The sequence below is a fragment of the Lepisma saccharinum genome, chromosome 17, assembly GCF_977018435.1.
Source record: "Lepisma saccharinum chromosome 17, izLepSacc3.1, whole genome shotgun sequence".
NCBI lineage: Eukaryota > Metazoa > Arthropoda > Insecta > Zygentoma > Lepismatidae > Lepisma > Lepisma saccharinum.
This window is the reverse complement of record NC_139245.1, coordinates 48,907,469-48,925,246: the sequence shown is the minus strand read 5'-3', so window position 1 is coordinate 48,925,246 and position 17,778 is coordinate 48,907,469. Positions and strand designations below refer to the sequence as shown.

At 36.3% G+C, this 17,778-nt stretch overlaps 1 protein-coding gene across 1 annotated transcript in view; it reads right to left on the bottom strand.

Moving 5' to 3' along the window:
• Window positions 1–1,870: 1,870 nt before the first annotated feature.
• LOC146001403 (uncharacterized) overlaps window positions 1,871–17,778 on the bottom strand; it is a 39,333-nt gene continuing 23,425 nt past the window's right edge. The window contains exons 3-4 of the mRNA XM_083138718.1: window positions 10,235–10,254; window positions 1,871–2,123 (exon numbers count right to left, since the gene is read on the bottom strand). Coding sequence (XP_082994844.1) covers window positions 1,871–2,123; window positions 10,235–10,254 — 273 coding nt within the window. The remainder of the gene's footprint in view (window positions 2,124–10,234; window positions 10,255–17,778) is intronic.

Below are 17,778 nucleotides of genomic sequence, written 5' to 3'. Positions count from 1 at the left end.
CCAGTGGACCGACACAATCAATGATATTTTTGGCATGGAGCAGAAATAATTTCAGATGACAATGTATTTACAACTGCAACATTCCTACTTCTACTTTGTTGACAAACATCACAGGCTTGTACCATATCTGTAACATCTTTAGCCATCCTTACCCAAGTTAGATGTTTTTGTATTTTCTTTAGAGTCTTCAACCAATCCATGTGAGCACCTTGTATAACATTACTATGAAAATAGTAATCTACGCAAATGTTTAGGAACAACAATTCTATATGGCATAGTATTAGATTTAGTTCTATAGAACAAGACATTCTTTACTAATTTGTAATTCTGTACTACTTCATTAGCTTTCAATTTATCAATGATTTCTTTTACCTTTTTTTTTTTAATTGATGTTCATCAGATATGGACACTGACAATAAGGGATGAGCCCACATGCTCAAGTTAATACCATCTAATTCACTTACATCTAGTTCTTCAGTACTAAACTCCTTACCATCAAACATTCTAGATAAAGTATCTGCTAACTTATTACTTGTGGTAGGTATATGCTCTATCTGGAACTTATACATTGATAGCTTTTCTAAATATCTAGCATATTTTGGGTATTTGGATGCTCTTTTTATCATCCATGCAAAACCCATATTATCAATTTGCAATAGAAATGGTTGACATCTCAAATAAGGATCAAATCTATCTAAAGCTAACATTAAGACTCCAATTCTACCTGATATATTTTTATTTTTATCAGCTTCTTTCATTCGCTTAGACTAGAATAAGACAGGTCTTAAATTCCTATTGTCATCTTCCTGCAATAAAATAGAACCATAGCCTGATAAAGACCGATCTGCTTGAACTATAAATGGCTTTTCCATATCTGGCAATTTCAATATTACATTTTCTTCAAATGCTAAGTCAATTGTATTGAAAGCATTTTGCTCTAAAGGACCCCAATAAAATTTTTGTTTCACAGATTTTACATCATTTAATGGTGAAATTATTTTCTGAAAGTCAGGAATAAATCTTAAAAAATAATTTGTAAACCCTAACAATTTATTTAATCCTCTCAAGGATTTGGGAGCTGGCAAATTTCTAATTGCTTCGATCCGCGAAGGATCCATACATAGATTTCAATTTCTCACTTCAAACCCTAAGAATTTAATTTTTGTCTGGCCCAATTGCATTTTTTGAGATGATATTGTTATTCCATAATTTCTGAATCTTTCAAACAATATCTTCAGATGATTTATATGAGATTCTTCATCATCTGATACAATTAATATGTCATCACAATAGTAAGAAAGAAATGTGCCCCTTAAATCTCCTAAGACCATGTCCATAGCTCTTGCTAGACATGCATTTCCTACACGTAAACCAAATGGCAGAAATTTATACCTAAAATGACCTGTTTTTGTTACAAAACTAGTTAAGTCTCGAGATTCTTCTGCAAGTAAAATATGGTTATAACAAGATTTAATATCAACAACAGATAAATTTTTCCCTTGCTCAAAAAACTTAAGGTGTCTTCTAAGTTATTTGGAGGAAAACCATCCCATAAAATATGATCATTTACCTTATTATAATCAATGACCATTCTTTTAGATCTATTTTTCCCATACACAATAAATGCTGGAGATGCATATGCTCCATTAGTAGGTTCAATAACATCTTGCTTTAACAAATTATCAATAATTTCTTCCATTTCCTTTTCCCTTTGGACCCAAATTATATGGCATCATTCTCACTGGAATATTGTCTGTTAATTGAATACGGTATTCAAAACCTTTAATGTGTCCAATAGAATCACTAATAACGTCAGAAAATTGATTTTTAAGCTCACCTAGTTTTTCTTCAAAATCCTGCGAAAGCTCGTTCATAACTCCAGAGAATCCATCCGGAACAAAAGAACTGGAAGTTGACGTAAAGGGTTTCCTGGATTGGTTTCCTGGAACTTGTCCACTTCTTGTTTGCTGTGGAGCACGCTGTTGACCACGTCTTGCCTGATGAAATTGAGAAGCATTTCTTTGAAATCCACTTGTTCTTGGCTGTTGCAGGCTGTATCTTCTTCCTTGTAGATTACCATTGTTAACAGGGGGTAAAGACACAGGTGCATTATTAAAGTTCTCCTGGAAAGATACATTTTGAATATTAAAACTTGAACAGTTGTTGAAACTAACTTCTTGTTTCGGCATATTTATGGCCATTTTCGATTTTATTTGAAATTTCACACCCAGTATACAGTCAACCGGCAAATTGTCACTTTAAAAAGTTTGTGGCCACGATAAATAATCGCACTTCACATTTAATGTTACTTTTTGGTGAAAATATATGTATGTTCCGTTTTCCACTTTTAATTTATCATTGCACTCATTAATCTTCAATTGTCTCTTAAGATTTAGTTTATGAATCACATCTCTCTTGGTACAGCCAGTGTCTATGCAAGCATTTAATGTTTCATTTTCTAGAACAATAGGGACAAACACTGCAACCACGGTATCACTTTCTTTCGAATAATTTGCAAATGCTGGCATGAAGGTTTTATTCTGCCCTGCCTTATAACATTGTCTGCAAATTATTGGTTTACTTTCCACTGTGGTACGTAATTTGTCACTTGAAGTAATTGATCTGAAATCTCTAACGACTCTCTGATGTTTCTGCAATAATTGTAATCTAGCTTTTAGATCACACACACACGAAGGGACACCATTCAAAATAAAGTGTTCAGAATAGTTAGGGAGCATTCTTTCAATTAAGCACTGAATAAGCTCTTCTTCAGGCCACCCCAAATCTACTAAAACTGCAGCCCTCCATCGATTTTCAAAAAATTCTAATACATCTTCATTTTTGTCTTGGATACGAAATATGAACTTATTAACAATGACTTCTTTTCCTAAAGTTGTTACGAATTTATCCATTATTTTTTGAACAATTGCAGACCAAGATAGATCACTACCTATGAGTTTCCATATTACGTCACTTATTTTACATGGCAACTTATGTAAAGCAGAGAGAAGTATTTCTCTTGCTGGAAAAATATCCTTTTCAATTATGCTGTTTATATCCCATATAAAGTGAAACACATTAAGAGGATTTTCATCCATTACTGAGGGGACATTGTTAATCAAACTTAACAGAGTTTGACTAGCGACATTACTTCTTATTTTCTTAATACAACTACCAGCAAGCCCCCAATTATGTATCTCATCATCACTAGAATCAGAAAAGTCAATTAAACATTTTGTACTAAAACTCTCAAATTTACTGTCAACTCATCAACTAGTAGCAAAGTTTTAGTATCATTTGTCCGTAACTAGATATAGTGTAACTAGTTATGCGTGCCAAACACAAAATATTTAAGAAGCAGTACAGTATAACTTCAATTTTGAAAGCTAACTGAACTCAAGCGTTTCGAATTACATATAGTAAAGGCCTCTGTAGAGGTGGTAAAATACATCCAGGCTGTAAAATTTTGGAAATGCTGTCTCCTTCTCTGTCGAACCAGACCAAAAGAGTTCTCAAATGATATTTCTTAACATAACTAACTTTTCAAAAAAAGAATACATTGTGCTCAGATAGCTTAGTTGGTATTGCATTAGGGTTTTAGCCTATCTGTCAAGGGTTCGAGTCCTAGTCTGGGTGTTAAAATTTTTTAATTTTGTCATCGGATCTTGTGCAGCCTAAATATAAAATATGTTTACAGTCTAAGAGATTATAATTTTTCTTCAAATTTAATTAGTTATAAGCAATGTAAGTTAATTTTGGGAGTTGGGCAAATTGGTTCCTCATACAAAAAGAAATGACCAAATTTATCCTAGCGCCTATGACCCTACTTGGGTTCATCCAACAAGACATCTGCTTCGAGTCTCCGATGTCTTGGTGGAGCCCATTCAGGTTCTACAGCCCACAAGTGCGTTCCTTCACCAATCCAGTGAAGGTGAGAATAATAGAGAGCGACCCTCTATATATACATTCAGCTCACTGTTGGTCACCCCTTGACCTAGTTATTTTCATGCAATCAACTATACCTAGTCTTATCATAAATACTGTCCCAAAGTTGTAAGTAAATAGACACAAAATGGTGAGAGATATTGTAATATCAGAATAACATGAGGTGCATGGATGCATTATGAACCAAAATCACAAATAATTATTCGAAATGGCCACCTTTAGCACTGACACACTTCTGAAGTCTTCGTGGCCACGCATCAATTGAATTACGCAACACATCGACTGGAAAATGAGCAACTACCTTCAGAAGAGACCGACCGCTTTAAACTTTCAATATTGGGATGTCTGTTCTTCCAAGCCATCTCCTGAAGCTTGGACCACAATTTGTAGTCCAAAGGGTATAGGTCCGGACTTGCAGAAGGCCAATCTGAAGTGGAAATGAAGTCTGGAACATTTGCTATGAGGGCACGCTCCATTTCTGTGAAAAAGGGGTAAAAATATCAGCCAAAGTGTACCAGCAGACAGTGCTTGAGAAACTATGCAAGAATCTTACCGACACCATCTTCCATGGAGAGAACTGGAGCTTCCAGCAGGACTCAGCCCCAGCACACAAAGCACTCACCACCCAGCAGTGGTTGGAGCCAAATGTTCCTGACTTCATTTCCACGTCAGATTGGCCCTCTGCCAGGCCAGACTTAAACCCTTTGGACTAGAAATTGTGGTCCAAGCATCAAGAGATGGCTTGCAAGAAGAGACATCCCAATATTGACAGTTTAAAGCGGTCTCTTGAGAAGGCAGCTGCGGAGTTTCCACTTGATGTGTTGCGTAATTCCATTGATGAGTGGCCACGAAGACTTCAGAAGTGTGTCAGTGCTAAAGGTGGCCATTTCGAATAATTATTTGTGATTTTGGTTCATAATGCATCCATGCACCTCATGTTATTTTGATATTACAATATCTCTCACCATTTTGTGTCTATTTACTTACAACTTTGGGACAGTATTTATGGTAAGACTAGGTAGTATAGAACTACATTTAGTGAATTTTTTCGTCTTTCTGTTTGATCTGTTAAATAATCCACTCAATATAAATATACTTACATAGAAAAATCTGGTTTTGTATAAGTTTAACATATAATCCTAATATAGTTGGATTCTCGAAATATAGTTCCTGCTACATTTATATAAATCCTAGTCTAGTTAGTGTTGGTCTGTAGATATTGGATATGTAAAAAGCAAACTGAATTTTAGTTATAATCCAGGAATTGTCGGTTCCTTTTGTGGCACTAGTTGCATATTTTTTTAAAAAAATATTATTGATACCAAACCAAAACACTGTAAGCATTGCAGTCTATCAGAGCTACCTGCCAAATGAACAACATAAAACCAGAAACCAGATTCATCATCGATGCCAACATGGATATATTATTTCTCTCTTACTACAAATCCCTCATGGAAGAATTTCGGCAGCGGCTAAATAGTAATCCCTATGTGACTTTTGCTCTTTGGTAGAGTACTTTTCATATATGTAAATCTGATATATATTCTATATTTGTATATTAAAGAAAAATAAACTTAAAAAACTAAACTTGAGTGTTTTATTTGAATCCAAAATATATATGTAATCTAATAAAAATAATTAAAACTTTTTAAATATTATTGCTAAACAGTCACAAGACAACAACATTTTCCCCATATAAATGCTTTTTTCCAGACTAATAAGGCTCTGGCGCGTGGGCCTATGCCTCCTACAATCGTGTTGTTCTGTGATTAATCAATATACATGGTAAGCCTAAGCTTTAAGCTTCAATCAGTGGATTTTAGTCCTCATAGACATATAGTGCTTGTAGTAAAAATAAGGCTCGTATAACTCCTGGTATTAAGTCAATCACTCAAGAAAACGTGTAATACTTGAAAATACCTTGAATAAAGGCTTTAAAACTAAATAACAACATAGGAAACATTCTTTTTCACAAATATTTATTATTTGCACTAAAATACATTACACATTAATATTTTTATTATTGTACCAACATATAAGTCTTTGAACATTTCTGAATGCGCAACCTTGTTCAGCTGGGGGAGAAGTATCAGAATGATAGTTGCACAATCCTCCTTGGAACATATACAAATTCTTAAGAGATGGACAGTTTGCAGTTTGTAAATCAACAATTTTATCAATATTAAACAAATCTTTGATATTTTTGGATTTTCCTTTGCAGAAAAATGTACCACCTTGACAGTTCAAGTTCCTAACTGCCCTCCGGACATAGTACATTTCACATCCACAAGAAATATCATACATTAATGCATGGCGATTGTCTTTAATCCAGCGAGATTCTTTGTTCTCTTTGAAATAATCGGGAACACTCACAAGCGCATAATACACAGAGTCCAAATTTGGAGAACTCACACAAATCTCACGCAATATAAATTTAGTGTTATAAATAAATCCTTGTACATCAATAATGTATTGCACCATTTTCGTTGTTATTGGTCAGAATCTCTTTATTCAACTCTCACAAAAATCCTGTGCTACCATAGTAAGCTCCGCTTCACGTATATGCGGTATAAGAATTTTTACTAGTTCGACATCATTTGAAATTTCACACAACACACTGTAAAAGTCTCTGTATCCTGTCGATTCCTCCTGTGCTTTGAAAGCATCAGCAACATCTTCATGGTTAGCAAAATAATAATAAAAAAATATGCCTTGTATTGTCCTGATCCTGCAAATAACCCTGGATTCTCTCGCACATCCACTCAACACAATGATGGCATTCATTCAAACAGCTTTCCCCTTGTCAAATAGGAAAACATTCGGAAATCATAAATTCATCTTTACAGCATACGCACTCGCACTCATAAAAATGGTTGCCTATATTTAGATAACAACCCCTGCCAGTGCCGCAGGAACGTTTTTCATTTGGGGGGGTACAAAATTCAGCCTCCCATATACATAAACACACATACTACTGCCCCTAGAAATACATTTCGGGGGGTCCAACCAAGTGTTGCATTAATAATAATAATAAATAATAATTATTATTATTATTACATTTAATTAAATTAAAATATTAATTAAATATGTAAGTTAATTAATATTGTATTGTTGTTATTATGTGAATAGGTAAAAGATAGCAAAAGAATAGCATCTAGCTTGAATGTAGTTAAGATCGCCAAGATTTGCATAAAAACAACTGCCCTGGCAAGGAATTTAATGTCAAATAAAAAAATAATTGAATATTTATTGAATAACAAACAAAAGTTAGATCCAATTAACGAAAAGTAAAGTTTCTGATTAATATTTTATGGATATTATCATTAGTTGTGTGCATAAATCTTTATATATATATATATAACTATCGATTATATAATAACAAATTCTAAACAATTAAATTTTGATTATTTACTTTTACTTCTTGGTAAGTCTTTCGGGGAAGTGTCCGGACCCCTCCTAAATACGTCCTTGATACTTAGGTATAATGTGAAGGCATGGGAAATATTCTATTTTAGAACAGCACACACGAATGTCCTGTTATTTAATGCAAAATTTGCGTAACTATTTTTTTCTTTGTTTTTCTTAGAATTCATGTTTTTTTAAACAGATTTTAAAACCAGGTAACAATTCTGAAACATATATAGCTCTGGACTTCGTTCTGGGCTTATTTCAATTTAACGGAACGAAAAATCTGGAGTTCGAAATGTGAAAATTGCGAACAAAGATACATCTATTCATTTTAATACAGGTTGAGATTAAAGGGTGTGAGGAGGATCTTGAGCCACCCCAACCAGGAATCTCCCACCCACTGGATATAAAAACCACATTATTGAATATATCATACTTATAGAGTTCCACTTCAGTTCAGTTCATTCTAATTTTAAATTCGCATAAAAATATCTTTAAACAACTTATGGCAGATGTATACCACATCCATTGTCTTTTAGAAGCCATGTATTTGGCATTTACTCAGACATCTGCAGAGCGTTGTATTAAAAAAAAAAAAAAAAAAAAAACCTGAGTTGAGATGGTTCCCGATCAACTCGTAAAAAGTCTAACTGAAATATTTGTGAAACATTTAACAAAGCATTTATTTGTTATATAATTAGCCGTACCTAATGACACTCTTCAAGCACTGAAAGTACTATCATTACATATACAAAACCGAAATCCTTCAGATGTCAGAGGAAGCAAGGAAAGGCATACGCTCAAAAGGTTTTTTTTTTTTCAGTTTCAATCCTTGGTGGACAATATGAAGAACAGCGCAAGGTTTCTTTTCGTATAGAGTAGTATTAAATGCAGATACATGCGTGTGTTTTAGGGTGACATGTCAATTTCTCGTTTATGTGAAAAGGTAAACTTTAATGTAAGCAAAAGCATGTTCGCGTCACAGTTAAAGATTGTCGCATCTACAAAGAAAATCCAAAACACATTCCCACCTCGCCGGCCTCCGTAGCGGAGGGGTTAGCATAGCACACTTTGACGCCAGAGGTCCCAGGTTGGGCATGTGAGTGTTCATGAATTTCATCATATCATCACCCATCCTCATCTTTGCAATTAGCCAAAAGTGGCAGAAATGCGAAGTAAAATAAACCAAATAAATCAATTAAACATTCGCATCTCACTCAAAGACCTTGCGAATCCAATCCAAAATCTACCCATAGAACCTGCAGTGAGTTTAATTTATCTCGTGCATTCATCTGACTAATGTAATTTTCTTACAGTTTAACTTTAGGGTATAACTTAAAATGGCGTTGCGTTTGTGTTGCATTCGATACCAAAATTAGATTTTAAGTAATTAATGTCCAATTATAAGTATACCTAATACATAGGTAAAAATAATTCCCTCCCCCTCCTCTGATAATATCGCAAATTGAACCCTGTTTAAATGTCTAGGAAAAATTTCATTGCACCTAGGAATGATATCGCGATGCGATGAGTCGAGAATTGCCATAGCCTCATCCCGTCTCCAGTATGGCGAGGTCCTTCTCGTTCATGTTTGTGTTTATTTTTGTTTCGGTTTCCACTCAGAAGTTATTAAAACTTATTCTAGATTCACTTCATGCTCAGATAGGCTAATCGGGACTCTATTTTCAAAATCTCTTAATATATAGTAGGTTTAAGTATAGTTTTCCGAACACTCTCTTACAAAGTTATGATAAGTATGGGTGAGGTACAGCAGTACATTGTACCCCCAAGTTGGTCTGTAGTGTCTCGTCTGGTTCATGTGAGTATTTTGTTTTGGAAAATTCCATTTTAAATATTCAAAAGAAAATGGGATCAGTCATATACTCTTCTGATGAAGATTTGTATCTCATCTTCGAATCGACGCAACCACTTCTTTAGAAAAGTGTACCGACCCCCCCCCCCCTTACGCAAAGGAGCATTCGTCTGCAGCGTGATTGTCTGAGAGCAATTCTGATTCCATCGTTCCACACACATTTTAAACAATATTCATCTCCTTAAAGAGGTTTCCAAGAACATAGGTCAATGAACTAACAACTAGTAGCAACCACAATGGAGTAGAATAAGTTTAGAATGGTTTGAATTTCTGTGGTAAGGAAGATAATGTTTAGGCTTATAAGTTATAAACAATATACAGTAGACTCGCGATTATCCGAGCTAATTGGGACCGAGATAACCTCGGATACGGAAAAACTCTGATAATACGGAGATAATGTGCTAATAGGTCGTAAATGACGAAACAACACTTAAAACTGTATAGTAACTATTTATTACTAGTACAACATAAATGAGAAGATTACTTTTTCCGCTTAGAATAGGCCTACAATGACTTAAACACCACCGTAACAATCGGATCCACCGACAATGTAACGAACACGTGCTGCGCGGACAGTGACTTGACTCCATAAACAAACAGGGGGTTGCGTTATGAAGCGCGATGTTTTCCAATCACTCCCTCGGTTAACCCGGAGCCACGGTTAATCGGGACTCGGTTAATCGCAAGTCTACTGTACACTTTTTTTATTGGGTGAAATTAAAATAAGTTCTTTCGCCTTGCGTCTGCTGTTAAATTAGTAAAGGGAGTACAGGGGGTACAACTCGATTTACGGATTTAGGGGGTACAGTACCCCCCTTCAAAAATTTAGGGGGGTACAATGTATCCCTGTACCCCCCCGTTCCTGCGCCACTGACCCCTGCATATAATATACTTGCTAGGTGTATACCTCTTCAAAGTCTCCAACACACAATCCTTATGGATAACATCTGAAATCATGTTACTCATGCCCTTGTCGGTTACTTCGTTGGCGCCATTCCTTCCACTCACAGATACACAAATAAGAGCACCTGAAAAATGGAAACATAGTTGTAGTACTTGTTCACATAACGCATATTCATTTTGGTATTTACTTTTTCTTCGTTTCTTTGTTTTCTGGATTTATATATTTTTTAAAAAACTAGTGGGGAAATATACATTCCAGTGGTAAAATTTCTTGCAAGGTACTCACCGCAGTGTGGTTAGCCATGTTTGTAGAGCTTAAAACGCCTTCTTTCACTAATGGTCCCTTCCAGTCACCCATACAAAATTATAAGCACCTGAAAAATAAAAACATAGTTGTAGTACTTGCTCACATTACGCATATTCTTTTTGGTTTGCATTGACTTTTCCTTCGTTTCAATATTTGGATTTACGCATTATTAAAAAACACACTACATAATAAAAATCACTTAACTTAATTATAGCTTCTCTTCAGTTCTTTGTCTGAAACTCTCGGACAATAATCACAACTTGATGTCTTCTCTGACACAATGCTTCACAGATACTTCTCAAAATATCTTGTGCTTGCTTTTACGCAGTTTTTATACCTCATAAGCAAAACTGACGCTTTCTCTGATTGGTTGAAATAAAACCTACGCGTTTTCTAATTGGTTGAAATAAAACCGACGCGTTTTCTGATTGGTTGAAATATTCTTAACATTAGTTTATTCAAAAACCTAATAGTTGTCATCCAAATGCATTAACAAATACACCCTGAAAATACTTTGAAATATTATACACACCTTAAAACTTTCTAATATCCTAATATAGAAATACAGAACCAAAAAATAGCATGGTGGAAATCTAAAAACCGAAATCCATAAAATAACTTTTAGTTAAAAATACTTTTTTCTTTAGTTTTAGAAAAATAAAAAATGAAACTTTAAAAAATAGTGAATGTGAGATACAAAACGCAATAAATAGAAAATTTAATACAAAGATTTAAAAAAATCTCTTTGTAAATCCAAATTGCAATAAAAAAATATTGCCTGAATAGTTAAAATTGTGTTATTAGAATAAAAAATTACATAAACTTGTGAAATAATAAATTAAAAATTGAAAAAAAATGTCTTTCTGAGTAAAATATAACAAACAAAATGTTGCCTAAATAGATGAAATTGTGTTATTTGAGTAATAATAAGCCTAAACTTGTAAAATAAAAACGTAGAGCATGACAAAACATACTTTTGCATCCAAAATATAATTGAAAAATTTCTTGAATATTCTAAGTCGTCTTACTTTGGTAAAATAAACGTAAAATCTCTCTCTCTCTCTGAGTGTATGCGTTTGTGTGTGTGTGTGTGTGTGTGTGTGTGTGTGTGTGTGTGTGTGTGTGTGTGTGTGTGTGTGTGTCCTATATATATACGAGAAGGTTCAGTGATCGAATTTCGATAGCGCCACCGAAATTCCCGGATTCGGGTCCCGACCTGGGAATTGGTGTTCTTTCATTGTCGCGATTAACCAATAGTAGTCGAAAAGGGACGTAATAATAACCAAAATACAACATTTTGGTGTTCCACAAGCAGATAAAATTCATGCTACTTGAATCAAGAGAAGCATACTTTAACTGATAGATTGTGGAATGTGTGGGTCTGCACTTTTTGAGGCACATTTTCAACAATCTGTCCTTAGTTTCAAAAAATGTATCTCTCGCTTGAAGTTGCGTGATTTTTACCTGCTTGTGGAAGACCAAGGGGAGAGGAGAAGACTGCGAACGGAACGACTTGATGGCTGAGAATATGCATCTCGTGGTACTCAGGGAGTCCGGATTTTTTGTGACGAGCGTGTCTCCTAAGCGGATGAAGGAGAAGAACCGGCCGGAAGACGAAAAGACGAGAGGAGTTTCCGGGTGTTAAGCCTTTCCTTCGCAATCCTAGAAAGAGCGAGGTGTGGAAGGAGTAAGAGGCAACAGGTAAAATAAATTGTGGAGGGGATAGAGTGAGAGAAGAAAAGGCGAAGCTGCTTCCTCCTTCCCTCTTTGAAGAAGAACGAAGCTTTCCACTGCTTGGGAATGCAGATGCTCAGTGGCGTATCTTGCGAGCATGCTGACGGGCCACACCATGATAGAATAAACTTGACAGGCAACAACCGGCCTGTATAAAGTTGTGTAATAAGTTTGCTTCTCTTCACAACGAAGAGAAACACCAACTCACTTTACATTGCCATTATATGGGTGTGAGAAAAACGTATCAGTTCAGTTGGTATCACAAATATACACTTAAATGCTAATCACAGCTACTAAGTTTTCAAATAAGAAGCTTGGAACTTAGATCAAAATTTAATATTCCACCTTTCAAGAAAATCAACTCACTTGTACGCAGAATAAACAATATCCTTAACTCCAATAATTTGGAACACTGCAGAAATAATTACCATTAAACTTACATTTCGTAATATTTCTCCATGCCCACAAGAACGAGCATTCGGTAAGACTCTACTTTACGTCCTTTTCCTAAGGAATACGTGTCATATATCGTTGGAAAGGTTATTGTATAAGGAATTCAACAACATAAATCCCAAGGCGAGGAAAAATTGTCTGGAGGAGCAAATCTATGAAAACCGATGTTGTCCGGATATGCGCAATTGAACGTACTGAGGAAATTTTTCGATGATGAAGCACATATTTAGGGGTGAAATGAGTGCTAATTGAACCTAACCTAACAGGCCTAACCTAACCTCGTAGGCATATCTCGTCCTCGTGAATGGTTCGTGAGGCTATCGTGAATGGTTCGTGGGCCTAGCGTGAACAGAAAGTGTAAAAATAAAAAGGTACTTACCCGAAGAGCATTATTTTTAACTTACAAATTGTTACTTTCATTTTAATGTCCATCTGCACGAACCTTCTAGTATATTACATTTGTAAGAGTCCCACATAAAGGTTGGTCGTCAACCACAAATTCTCAGAAATGCATCATACGCATGAAATGTCAGTGATCACTAAGAAGGCTGTTACAAACTTAAGATTATTGATTTTGTATCTTTTAAAGGATTTAAAATCAATTACTTCATTCAGGTTTCTTCAGGATATTGTGTCTTGCCATTTAACCTACCAGAGCGGATACCTATTACTATTTCTATCAAATTTCTCATGTGATTATGTGAAAAAATGTAAAGCTTCCCTTGTGATTTGCAGGTGTGGAAGTAGGACTCAACACACTCTCGATCGCGGTCATACCAAGTGATCAAATCAACAGCAAGGCCAGTAGTACAGCAAAGAGAATTCCACGCCCGAAAATGAGGTATAGTGAGGTACACAGTGTTGCCAACCTCTTACTCGAAAAAATAACCAAGGTTTTTCTTTCTCGGTCTAACCTAACCTCAAACAAGGAGCTGGCAACCTTGCTTGAGGCTTTTCTTGCAGTGTTGCCAGCTGGGGCTCGGTGGGGCTCAGTGCCAACCTCTTACTCGAAAAGTTACCAAGGTTTTTATTTCTTGGGCTAATCTAACCTAACGCGAGGAGCTGGCAATCTTGCTTGAGGCTTTTCTCGCAGTGTTGCCAGCTGGGGCTCGGTGGGGCTCGCAGTGTTGCCAACCTCTTACTCGAAAAAATGACCAAGGTTTTTATCTTGGTCTAACCTAACCTCAAGCAAGGAGCTGGCAATACTGCTTGAGGCTTGTCTTGCAGTGTTGCCAATATTTTACTCGAAAAGTTACCAAGGTTTTTATTTTGGTCTAACCTAACCTAAGGCAAGGAGCTGGCAATCTTGCTTGAGGCTTGAGGCTTGCTTTAATTAATTGCATAAATCAAGGTTGCCAACCTACTGGTATTTCTACCATGGTTTTTTTACAAAAAAAAGAGAGAGGGGGAAGAGTTAAACAACCGACAATGCTGCCAACACCTACCTATAGTTTTTCTTACTTGATAAGGGTTTAGCCAATTTATACACTGGCGTAACATACACACACTGTGCAATAGAGCCGGCAACAAATATATACTGCCGTAAAAGAGAGATGGCAACACAGTATGTGTGTGCGTGTGTGCGTGTATAATATGTAGCATTATTAACTAGAGTGTGTTGGCAACCTACCTGCAATTAAAAAAAAACTAGAGACGTCAATGTTGCCGTAAGATAAAGAGGGAGACTAAGCTGGCAACAGTGGTGAGCGAATATGCCTTATTTCCAAGTTCTGGGCGTCAATGTATATCGGGATTTTTGTAAAAATCTTATCGCGGGAACAATGTGCTGCACATGCATATGCGCGCACCTGTATTGTGACGCAAACAAACAAATAAATAATTGTTGTTTTTTAGGATTCCTGGCCCCTAACCCCGCCAGGGTGCGTGGTGCCCAACCCAAAAAGGTTCTAACGGCTGCGACTCTAGATAGTTGCACCTCTGTAGAGTTTCACGTGTTTTTTTTTTTTTTCCCCCAAACTTCCATGAAACCCTACAGAGGACCTCCGTAATGCATGCAACGTGTACTAACGACTCTAGTGTTATTTTGATGTTGTAATATTTTTGGATATAGAGTTTTATTGTGAGATATAGATAAAAATAATTATGTTTATTATAATATTTTTTTGATGAAGATGGATAATGTATGTGTGTGTGTTACAAATAAAGTTGCATGCTTTTTTCTAGTGTGTGTGTATGTGTTTTTGATGTTTCGACAGCATCTGAAACGATAAAAAAGAATTTTATTGTTAATTTTCTCGTGTAAAAAAAAAACAACAACAAATTTTTTTTGTGCAAATTTTCTGATTGTCTCTCGTGCTATAGTGCAAAAAAAAGATATTGTAACTGATAACTAATGAAATAGACATTTGTAACTGATCTGAACTAGTGAAATTTTCGTATTGTGCCATTGAAACTGATTGTGCTAGTACAAAAATTTCTTATTGTGCAAGAAAAAAATGTAAAAAACTTGTTAAAACTGCTCTGTGACCCTCTCGTTCTTCACGTCGTGGACGAAGGACTTCTCTGCAATCAGGATAACGCTGCATACGGTGTCCTCGGGCAGTGCGTCGTGGAACTCGCAGACGACCTTGATGTTGGTTCGATCGTTGACCACCACCTGCTTCCTCTTCGTGGTATTGATGACGAACATGGGTCTGCGGGTTTTGAATTCGCTGGGCGTGTAGTACATGTCCATGCTTCCCTCGGTCACGCGTTTGAAAGAGGTGTAAGCTTCGTAAAGTTTGAGGTAATCGTCTTTGGTCATGTCGAGGTTGTAATTCTCGCGCGGGAACACTTCGTTTCTGCCATTCTTCAGATAAACATTCTTGATCTTGCAGTCGTCGAACATGCTGGAATTTTTTTCCTGGTTGTTATCGCGCCCGGTCTGAAAGAGCACGACGACGAAATCTGGCATGTCGAACTGTATGTTGTTGAACTGCGTCGTCACGTCGAATTCCATGTGACTTCCCGACGCCATCTTCTGCACGCACTGGTAACCGTGAAAGTGAATCGGTACCTGCGGACTCTTCAAGATCTCCGCTTTGTACTTGAGGGCGTAGTTTGTTTCGTATTCTACGATCGGCATTCTCAATCAGGGAGTCGTAACGTAACGAAATGGAACGGTATTTTCAATTACGGTTTCCGTTACGTTACAACCAGAAACAGAATAACTTTTTTCGTGAACAGAAACGTTACCTCAGGTATATGAACATTACGTTACAGGTGTGCATAACGGTACCGAACCATAACTGATCTCTAAAGGAGTAGGTCTTCACGTGACACTTTAACGTTACATCCATTGCCGGCACCCAGTAACGTTACAGGGTAAGAAAGAGGTTCGTCACGTATTGACTAGTAACTTTAGTGTGTGTGGAAAGTGATAGTAACGTTACAATTAACCAGTAACTTAATTGAGGTCACGGTTGTAAAAACGTTACACTCCTTTTCTCAAAGCAACAACGTTATTTATAGCTGGTATGATACAGACGTTCCGATGTGCAATACCGTGTCCGATGCCGTGTTCCGGAGAGAATAACATAGGTCTCTCGTATAATTGTGCTCGTTACTTTTGTAACGTTACAGTTCTTTTCCTCCACAAAAGTCTGTTTCGAAAAAGTGATACACATATCCGTTACGAATAGCAAATACCGTTATCGAAGGCGTTTTCGAAGAAGCCTCATAATTATGATCGGCAGCATACTAACATTACAGTACTTTGACCCCTTGAAAGTCACTAAGTTATAATACGTATTTTCGTTTTGGATGTCAGTGAAAAAATTAAATTGTAAAACAAAACGTTTGAAAACATCCGTAAACAAGATTCGGCGTGACAAAAGTTCTGGTTATTGGAATTTACTTATTAACTATGTATTTATCACAAATATATTTCTTTTCTGCATACTTAATCGCTTTATGTGAATTTGTTCTAATTTGATTATTTATGCAAGATGAATTTTAACATGTACGTTCACTTTATACGATAGCAAAGCAAACGTTTGTTGAGGGAAAACGTTTATATCTATCTATCTATCTCTCTCTCTCTCTCTCTCTCTCTCTCTCTCTCTCTCTCTCTCTCTCTCTCTCTCTCTCTCTCTCTCTCTCTCTCTCTCTCTCTCTCTCTCTCTCTCTCTCTCTCTCTCTCTGTTTACATGTGTTACATCATTTTTTTTTAAAAAAAATACAGTTGTTTGGCGATGAGAATGATTCGTGCTTAGATTAAGTTGCTGAAGGACGAAACATAAAGGACCAACCATGGTCGAGCCAAAAAATCATCCGTGCCAATCGTTCGTCCACCTAAGCGAGAGGCAAGCTTTCTCCTATCGGAAGACCAAAAATAATTGCTTGTTGCGCGACCTTGAGAAGGCGAACCGAACTGATAGCAGCAGCACCACGCAAAATCGGAAAATCTGAATCCTGAAACTTTGTACACGTGACTTTCGATCACGAAGCATCCGAGTAGACAACGCCTTGGGGCGATATGAAAGGCACTTTTGGCAAGTAGAAAATGCGTAGAAACGAAATGTTAGATGGAATTGTTGTACGAAACAAACGAAACCGCGTTTGTGCAACTGGTCTGTAGCTAGACAGGACCATTGGACTCTCAAGAAGGCAAGAATTGTATGGAAAGTGATTCTTAAAACTAAGCGAATAAAATGACAGTATATTTTATCATTTACAAGGGCCCTCATCCGCTTACAATTTTGAAAATTACTTTCAGTAATTCTTGTCTTCTTGGACAGGAGGTGCATTAAACTTTTTGGTGTAGAAACAGACAGAATGCCCGCCTACCTACCACGTTTGAAAGAAGGTCATAGACAGACAAGAAAGTAATTTTCAAGAACGCAAGAACGGCAGTCGACATGGATATTGAGCAACGTGTGACTGAGAAATACAATCGGAACAAAGGACAAGATTATTCAAGAAACAGTAATTTTATAAAACTTCCTATAATTAACTCAAACTCAGTTCATCCTTTTATCCTCTTTTGTTTGTTATACTTTTGTATTATTCATGTTTTATATCGCTTTTCTGCCACTTGTAGATAATCGCGACTATGAAGATGAATGATGATCATATTAAATCTATGAAGGGATGTTATAAAAAAAAACAGCCATGCCCAGATGTCTACTCGAACTTGAAATGTTTGGTACGTACC